The sequence below is a fragment of the Pseudocercospora fijiensis genome (genome assembly GCF_000340215.1).
Source record: "Pseudocercospora fijiensis CIRAD86 unplaced genomic scaffold MYCFIscaffold_17, whole genome shotgun sequence".
Classification (NCBI taxonomy): Eukaryota; Fungi; Ascomycota; class Dothideomycetes; order Mycosphaerellales; family Mycosphaerellaceae; genus Pseudocercospora; species Pseudocercospora fijiensis.
Window position 1 is genome coordinate 610,044 of NW_006921548.1, and position 8,635 is coordinate 618,678.

The 8,635-nt window shown below is 47.7% G+C and overlaps 2 protein-coding genes across 2 annotated transcripts; one reads left to right on the plus strand and one right to left on the minus strand.

Annotated features, from left to right (window-relative positions):
- Positions 1 to 611: 611 nt before the first annotated feature.
- MYCFIDRAFT_180394 (uncharacterized protein) lies at positions 612 to 5,561 on the minus strand (the record flags this gene model as incomplete). Its single annotated transcript, XM_007934193.1, has 31 exons — positions 612 to 769; positions 801 to 924; positions 967 to 1,001; positions 1,036 to 1,190; positions 1,232 to 1,450; positions 1,480 to 2,000; positions 2,047 to 2,115; positions 2,139 to 2,157; positions 2,182 to 2,263; positions 2,287 to 2,313; positions 2,338 to 2,628; positions 2,669 to 2,966; positions 3,019 to 3,068; positions 3,099 to 3,171; positions 3,202 to 3,358; positions 3,389 to 3,514; positions 3,559 to 3,684; positions 3,715 to 3,931; positions 3,970 to 4,142; positions 4,176 to 4,235; positions 4,284 to 4,391; positions 4,426 to 4,544; positions 4,572 to 4,620; positions 4,650 to 4,697; positions 4,729 to 4,771; positions 4,806 to 4,964; positions 4,994 to 5,144; positions 5,175 to 5,204; positions 5,236 to 5,271; positions 5,297 to 5,404; positions 5,433 to 5,561. The coding sequence occupies 31 exons, from the start codon at positions 5,559 to 5,561 to the stop codon at positions 612 to 614; spliced, it is 3,960 nt and encodes a 1,319-aa protein (XP_007932384.1).
- A 37-nt stretch (positions 5,562 to 5,598) lies between these two features.
- Positions 5,599 to 7,110, plus strand: MYCFIDRAFT_180395 (uncharacterized protein; the record flags this gene model as incomplete). Its single annotated transcript, XM_007934194.1, has 12 exons — positions 5,599 to 5,748; positions 5,775 to 5,782; positions 5,814 to 5,854; positions 5,878 to 6,126; positions 6,161 to 6,323; positions 6,360 to 6,478; positions 6,514 to 6,545; positions 6,569 to 6,720; positions 6,752 to 6,769; positions 6,808 to 6,817; positions 6,849 to 7,051; positions 7,083 to 7,110. 12 exons carry the CDS (start codon positions 5,599 to 5,601, stop codon positions 7,108 to 7,110), a joined length of 1,173 nt encoding a protein of 390 aa, XP_007932385.1.
- Positions 7,111 to 8,635: the final 1,525 nt, after the last annotated feature.

An 8,635-nucleotide genomic window follows, 5' to 3' on the forward strand; every position in this document is an offset into this window, starting at 1 on the left:
TAAGTACCCTAGTACTATATTTAGTACTTAGCTTTTATCTAAATTAGCTAGGGGTTCTAAGTAATTCGATTAAAATCTCTAGGTAAAGAAATGAAGGCTCTCGGAGACGATAGTATTATTTCTACGTTCTAAGTACGCAATCGGGTAGTAGGGTATAGTTCTACTACTAGATCTAGTACTAAGTGCCTATAGAAATAAGTCGGAAATTCTAGGATATTAGTCCTTACTATCTAGTAAGGTTAATAGATAGGGTAGGACCGGAGAGATTTATTTAAAGTATCTACGATATTAGAACGGCGGAATTAGTCGTATAGGGTTAAGGCTAAGTACTAAAAGTTTAATCTAGTATACTACTAGGGCACTTATACTATTTTCCTTAATAGAAACTTACTATCTAAGTACCCTAAACGATTCTAAAATTATTCCGGAAATATCTTTTACCGGATTGTCCGCCCGAGCGACCTAGACCGCTTACTAAGGGCGATAGGGTTAGGGATAAGTTTTAAAACCTTAATTTTAGTATACTATTAGAGCACTTATACTATTCTCCCTAATAGAATCTTACTATCTAAGTACCCTAACCGATTCTAAAATTATTCCGGAAACATCTTTTACCGGATTGTCCGCGTTCGTGGCATCATTCTCGCCTTCGCTGCGGTGGTTTGCGGTTCCGCTTGCGTGCTTGGTGCGACTACTTCCATGTATGTGCTGCAGATGTGACGTCCGTTGATTCCATTAGCAATGGTGATTGCTGCGCGCGGTGGCACTTCTGTCCAATCCTGTGTGTGCGAGTCAGCAACCCTTTTTACTCCCTGATAGATCATTTGGTATCATCCGCCGTCGACATCCGCAGCTTATGAGTGTATGGACCTTAGATTCCTTGTCAGCTACAAAGTGGTTCAGCCTCTCTGACTCCGACTCGTACTACAGAAATGATGCGTCAAGTGCATTCTTCGGCAAGTGGACCCAAATTTTGAGATCGATTGCACTAAGCAGAAGGACTTGCTCGGTAAGCTCTCACTAGTGCTGGTTGACATGTTCGGAAGCGAGCGTTATGCCGGTATGATTGCGCTGTTGCGTTCCTTGGGGAAAATCTGTGGCCGTTCAAGAGTATGAGCCTTTGAATTGGGCATGCGCCTACATGTTTCGCAATATGTATCATTGGGTGTCGGCTACAGGAATGAGAATAGCTTGAGCAGGACATGATTCGACGGGGAGTTGTAGGTGGCACCGCTCTTCATCGTCGCTAGGGCCAGGATCAGCAGAGCCAATCGAGCGCAACTTCCTCAGGGCCATATTCGCAGGTGGTTGCAATAGTTTCAGTGTATCTGAAGTCATTGACCTGTGTACTCGACTTGCGACAGCTTGTGGCGATGAGCCTGAGATTCCATTGTCAAGAACCAAAAAGCAGTATCTCGCGAGGGGGTAGTTCCCAGCAGCTCTTTGTGTGCTCAACTGCAGGAAGCATGAGCCAACTACGCAGAGCGACTATCACTCAAAGGGGCTGTCGGTGTTGTTTGTCGTGGTTCAAGCGAACAATGCACTAATGCTATACTGCAGTGTACCATCGTTTCGGGGCTGTTCTTGGCGGAATCATTTGTGGTGCTTGCTGTCGAAGCAGCGCAACTGCTTTCAACTCGGGGTATAGGTAGTTCTAGCCTCAGAGTTGCGTCACATATCTGACGACATTTTGTCAATCTAGTCTGATGGCAAATGATGCGAAGATGTGATTGCAAAATAGTCGAATTTGGCTCCAGTGGCGACTGCTTGTTCCCGAAGACTTCATTTGATACAGGAAGAGTATCGGATGATGAGCATGAGACCTTGTCATGCAGCCCGAGCTCCAATCCCGCTGCCGCGTTCGAGTGATGTTGCACAGAGGCATTGCCGGTAACTCTCATAGGCGGATTCTTCGACGACGTGGAGCTCCAGCGTGTAAAGGCTAGGACCACGACATCAAGCATATATCGCCGGCATACCGTAAGAGAGCAAGCGAAAAGCTCGGTTGAAATGAAGTTGAAAAGCCTACCGACTTAGAATGCCCACGCACGGGCAATCAATCGAGGCCAGAGAATGCATCAACGTCAGCAGCGTCAAATTTGCTGCCCAATCGCTCTAAAGTCGCATCCTCGCTGTACCATGTATCTGCTGTGGTAGCTCGCCATGCTGGCATCATCTCACCTGGAAAGCGGATAAGTCATGTGTTCTGTAGCGTGATCGAGCGAGCCGACACTATCCTCAAAGCCAACCCCGAAGTCAATGCCTGCCCATTGTCGCAATGTTGACAGCAAAAGGGCCGCTCATGATGACCGCCTTGGCTCATTCAACAAGTCCCACGTAGAGATGCTGGGCGCCCTGGTTTGGTGGCACCTCCATGCCAATTGCGCACCTGCAGTGGCGTCCCGACCCAGTCGTACCCTGCTACTGGTATCTCTTTTATTTCACGGCACGGAACAGTAAAGTATACAGTGTCTGAGCTATAGCAAGGCTGGAGCGGTCGCAGCACGGAACCCCGAGTCTTGATGTTGCATTTGTACCTCCTTCTGCTCGACTTCTGCGCTCCCATCTGCGCATAACGGTGGTGGTCATGGTCATGGTCGGTGCCGAAGATGGAGCTCAATATGGTGGCTGCGATCATTGCGCAGTGTTGGCCGCATCGTCTTCGAACTCAAGATTATCATCTTGCCCGGATGTTTCGAAGCCAATGTGCCCCCCAATTGGCGCAGTGCGGGGTGTAGCGTAGTAAGATCGTGAAGGCAGGCGTGAGCAGTGGCATTCCGCAGTTTCGATCGAGGTGTATATCGCATCAAGGTGTGTTGCGGGACCAAAGAATAGAGCCTGCTTGTCAGCGACGTCATCGCGTCTGCCAAGGCGGCTCTCTTTTTCGCCTGGCTGGCAAGGGTTCCCCACGTTCTGGCAAGGGTTCCCCACGTTCTGGCAAGGGTTCCCCACGTTCTGGCACCCTCCTACCAAATCTTGCCCTGGAGACTACTACTATATAAGCCGAGCCAGAGTGACCTCATCGAGCCCCAGCACTTTGATGAGACTTTGATACAGCAATATCTTCACTCACTCTACACAACGCCTCGAGGACAAACGATGTTCTTGTTCTTTCCATACTACCACACTTTTCGTGCATCCGTGGGAATTCATACCCTCTGCGTTGCTCAGCTCAGTCACTGGTCACCCCGGGATGGACACGACAGTGACAAGCCACAATTCACGACAATGATGGTGCGGCAGATGATGACCGCTGTTCTCTGGCGTACACTCGAATACCTGCTGCCATGAATGCAATTCACGTTTGAAACCTCGACCCAACGAGGAATTTTCCGGAATGGCTCCCTGCAAACAGAGACTAAGATGATGATTTGATGCATAAGCTCACGAAGCAAGCTTGCTCTCCTCTCGCTGCTTGTCGAATGTGCTGCCAACGAGATACCTTGTCTTGGATTGAGCTGCATCCCTTTCAGGATGACTGGTGGACTTGCGGTTATGGCTGCCCGACGCCGGGCTTATCATCTCGAACGGCATCGAGTGAACAATCAATTTCGCAACGTTCCTTGCAACATCCCAGCTGGATCTCTCTCAACGCAGACATGAAGATATGGGACAATCAATTCTCGATAGGATGAGATGCCGATGCAGTCGAAGGACAGGAGTGATGACTTCGAAACAGCATCACTTCAGACAGATCCGGCATTGCAGAGGCACACCGACATCTGCGCTTGCTCACGTTCTCCACTGCTCAAAGCTGCTGAAACACGGCCAAGAAGGCGCTGGACGATGACAGTTGAAGCCTCATATACAGCAGAAGAGGCAAGATGAGCCCCACCCTCGCCGACTCCGCGCGCGATATACAACCAGAAGAGACCGAATACGAAGCCAAGCAGGGTCAGGACTTTGCTAGTCTTGCCAAATGGCACAGATTCTCAACATTCGATTCTGTTCGGTAGCGGAACGCTTTACCCTTACATCCTTGGCTCGATCCGTCCGCATTGCGCTTCATCGCCGCTGTCTTCTGGCACAGAGTCGAGATTTCAAGACTTCGTCTTCCATTCATATGTTCATTTAATTCCATCTCCTTCGCTCCAGGGCCGCGTTTGCTGTCGCCGGCACGCCACATCTTGCATTGATGGGTGCTTCAATGCGCAAGCCTAGAAGGAGTGGTTGACTTGGAGGGAAAGCTACTCTTTTGCAAGTGTAGACAAGACAGAAGATATGATTGAAAGCAGCTAATGTCTGGATAGACTTCGGCGCAAGCGACGAGGAGTTTTCAGAACTTCAAATGGCTGAGTAGCGGCATGCCAGCGAAAAGCAGCTGCCGTAATGTCGGCATCTTAGTGGATCTTCCAGCTTGCGTACGAGCTTGAGAACGCCAGTGTTGGCATCTGTGGCTGCGCCACATCACTACTTGGCGCTTACGTACTGAGAATCATCTCAGCCAGCGTGAGCGTTGGAGTAGGCAGATGGCGGGAAGCCAACAATACAGCTTTGGAAACCTTCTGAAGTTCCCCGAATTTCGTCAATTCCATCCAGTGACACTGCATTAGCAATAGACGACGGCAAACGCTAGCAAGGCTCATGTACTGGTCTTTCGATACGACTTCCGGTGTGCTCCTAGAGATGAATGCCAAAAAGGATGCCACTGCCACCACGTTGGATCTTGCATCGTGCCGATGGCTTCTGGCGACAGACTTCGAGCGAGGGCAGATACGCATACCTTACGTTGTCATATCACGACAGTGATGTTCATGTCTCACGATTGCCACTACTAGGTTGCAATAGCTCGATCATGACTTCACTGGCGCTTGACGAGATTACGAAGAGAGACATGGCCAGACTATTCGATTGGCCGATGAACAATAAGCACGAGCACTTGGGTCGACGAGTACCAAATCGCGAGTCTCTATGACTCACGGGCTCTAGCAAAAGGATGCGGATGGTCATCGATAACATCTGGGCTCTTGGTGTGAAGATTGGTAGCTTCGACAGATGGTACAGAAGTCAAGCGCCTTGGACAAGATCACTACCATGATCAAGTGCCCTCGCCTATCAGGCCTTGTACTGTCGGAGCGCAAATCAATTCCCAGCCTTGTTCTCGTCGAGCGGAGGGGACCGTGGATGAGGATTATCTCATTTAGCTTGCGATTCTCGATGCGAATCGACAACACCAAAGAAACATGCGCCACTGGATCTTGATACTATTCTCTATCGGAGCTTCAGAGGTTACACGCTCACATCCTTATACAAATTGCGAACGCACTCGATCTGACCCTCTTCGAAGCACACCCACTATCCGGTCAATATTCGAGCAGCAGATATATGTCGAGCAGCATTTATGGCAATGAACTATATTCAACACGCGCAGATTGTTCTCGGCCAACTTCGTCATTTCTACCCCCTTCTCGGAGCATTCAAACCGAGGCAACGTCCAAAGAAGTGGAGTAATGGCAGCACATCAATGTTTGGTCTGCTTGAGCACATGCTGCTGCCTTATCCTCAAGGGAGAACTGGCATAAAGGCAGATTACTGACATCAAGCACAGTGACGCAGCGCATCAGTGCGGGTCAATCGCATGATCATACTATCGACACTATGCCTCAAAGCGGTCAGAATTTACATAGTCGGACATACCTGGGCCTAATTCACCATGTACGTTCCTCCTCCATCCGTGGTCGTCCCGTCCGATCCATCAACTCGATCCTACCCTACTTTGACGCATCAGTCGCTTGCTTACAGCTCATCGTGGCCTTACTCCATTTTCAACGAAGTCCATGTTGTCGCAATGCTTAATATGGCAGGGTTTGGAGAATTTGGACTTCTCACCAGCTTCTGGAACTCTTTCGGATAAGTCTGACGATACGCATACCTGAGCCTTTCCCTCCGAGCGTGCCAAAGACAAGCAAACATCTTCCGGTATAGCTTTGAGCGACTCCAAGTCGACACCAGCACCCGAGTTTCAATGCGTCCTTGCCTCCTTTGACTGCGTCTATACCACATCAGACACACCTGCTCAGGCGGCAGAGCCGATGATGTGCCACTCCACAGCAGTCATGGAGAGCAGGCGCGGGATCGCTGTGGCAGCTCTTGAACTAGCCTATTTCGCTCGCCCTCGCATCTGGCGTTTCATCCTCCTCCCAACTTGTTACCGCACCAGAAGAAGACAAAGTTCCTTGTGAATGGTATCACGACCATCTCATATCTCGTCTACTTTGTCCAGTCGTCATAGACGCTTGCATGTGCTGCTCCGCCCTTCATTTCTCAAGTCTAAGCTCTCTCCCTCTATCGCGCAACGTTCTTGCTCTCTCGATAACACCCTCGTGCTGCGTCTGATGCGACTTTGGCTTGATCACAAGTCTCCGCCAGTTCAAGCAAAAGAAGGCAAAGCGAAAGAAGGCAATCAACCTAGGACTCCTCCTACACATAGTCAGCCTCGGACTTTGTAGCGGCCTACAGCATCTTTCAGCATTCTTCAGTGATTTTCGAGTCGGTTACACCGAATCTATCGAGGCAAGGACGACACAAATCTGAAGGCTGCTGAAGTCTGCTTCACAAAGCATTCTAGAAATCTATAAAACTCCCCGAAAGTCAGCATTCGACAGCAAGCATTCGTTGTCAATGCTTTGAGGGAGCTAACGACATGCTCAAAAGGCATGCGCTTTTACGAAGACAGTGCGAGGTGCTGAACACCAGATGTCCGGAAGGAGGTTCAGATAGGTGATGAAGTTCATCTGCGTCGAATAGCTAGACCGATTCCTAAGGCGCGGTGATACTCAGCAGCTTTAAATGCAGATCGATGACCAGAAACCTAAGCGTCGAAGACTTCTATAGCTGAAGGGTGAGAGGCAGAATCGCGAGCAACGGAAAGTCGCACGCTCATATCGATTCGTCGACCGATCGGCTTCTCCTATGCGTTGCGAGGACGTTTAAAAATTCTGAGCCCACGCCAAGACCGCGCTCAACCTTGCATTCATACATGCATGCTAAGAAATTCGATAATGAGCCTGGACGGCGGTTTCACTACCCCAATATGTAAGAACAGCGAGCCGTGCTTAGGCGGCTGGAGATGTGTTAGCTAGTCAGACGTCGACTTCAATACCCGCTTAATCGAAAGCTCCTAGCCGCTCCTCCAAGCTACTCGATATTAGATCGGAGACGTCCTACTCTCCTATATATAACGTAAATCCCCAATTCCGGGAGCGGTGCTCTAGGTCCTCTATCGGCTAGAGGAGTCGACCGGTTGTCCTATCCTAGGGGAATAACAATCAATTATCAGATCTTTAGCAAACTCCCCGTTCGTATACGACTAAACTAAGACTGACTTAAGAGTATAGAATAGGATTACTAAGCGCTTTGCTTAACACGGGGTTAACTAGGTAGTGTATAGTTGTTAATTGTTGATTAATTACAATTATATAGCGAATATTACAATTACAACTAATTGTAAGTAATTAACTATATAATTAAATTATACAATTAGTGCTAGTAGTCGTTATAGTTAAGAAGGAGGTGTATTTATATGCTCTTAGCGTAGTCAACGATTAACACACTATATCTAGCCGCTAGGTCGTTGTCTTCCGCCTCTTCTAATAATGCTAGCTCTTGTAATAGTATATCTATAACGAGGCCTGTTCTTAGCTAATTCTTTAAACACTCACTTATCCGAATATAGTTACTACTAAGTTGTAAGCGCTCCTATAATATAGTGCGGCGGCTCTAACTAAAGGTCCGTTCTAACTCGGCTAATATACTAAAGGCTAACAATATATTAATAGCTAGTTGTGCGAGCGCTTAGTTTGAAGGTCGTTATTATAGCTACTACTTAATGGCGGTTATATAGACTAGCCTGTTTTTGCCATCCTTGCCTATAATAGGCAATATAGTAGGTGTCGCTTAAATAAAGGTCTCGAAGGGGTCTTCGTTAGTAGCAACTAGGTTAGTTTGAGACTTAATTTGCTATCGCTCGAGAGCAGTAAGACCTTCTAAATTGCCTTTAGAAGTAGACGGCTAAGGGCTTCTATAGCGGCTATTATAGTCTTTCTATAGTAACCTCCTAAGGTCTAATAAGATCTCAATGTCTACCTCCGAGCGCTTCTTAAGCTAGGCAAGTCGACGAGTTAGATATAGAAGTACTGCTATTATATAGACGGCTGTCTGTTAGTTAAGACTATAGTACTTGTTAAATAGCTGTCTTGCAAGGCGGATTAAGCGGACAAGAGGCTTACGCCGTACGTTGTATTCGGCTAATTAAGTAAGATAGCTTCTTATATATTCTATAGCTTCTTAATACATATCTAGTGTAATAGTATAGCCTTGTAGCTTGAGAGTGACCTCCTTAAAGGGCACAAGGAAGTTATAAGTATACTATAGAACCGAGTACTCGTCGCTAGTAAGCTAAGCCTCTCGTAGATGCGGCATCCTATCGAAGAAGCTGTTTAGAATTAGCCTTGTTTAAAGGGCTTCTTCTATTATAAGAAGCTAACTATTCTAGCGCGTCTCTCCTAGAATCTTAGGTATTAAATAAGGCAGTTAAGGCCACGATTTATATACCTCCTTAAAGACGTTAAAGTTGTCGTTCGTCCGTAATAGCTTAGCGAGTGCGAATAGCCGTTATAATAGCCCTTGTTTAGCA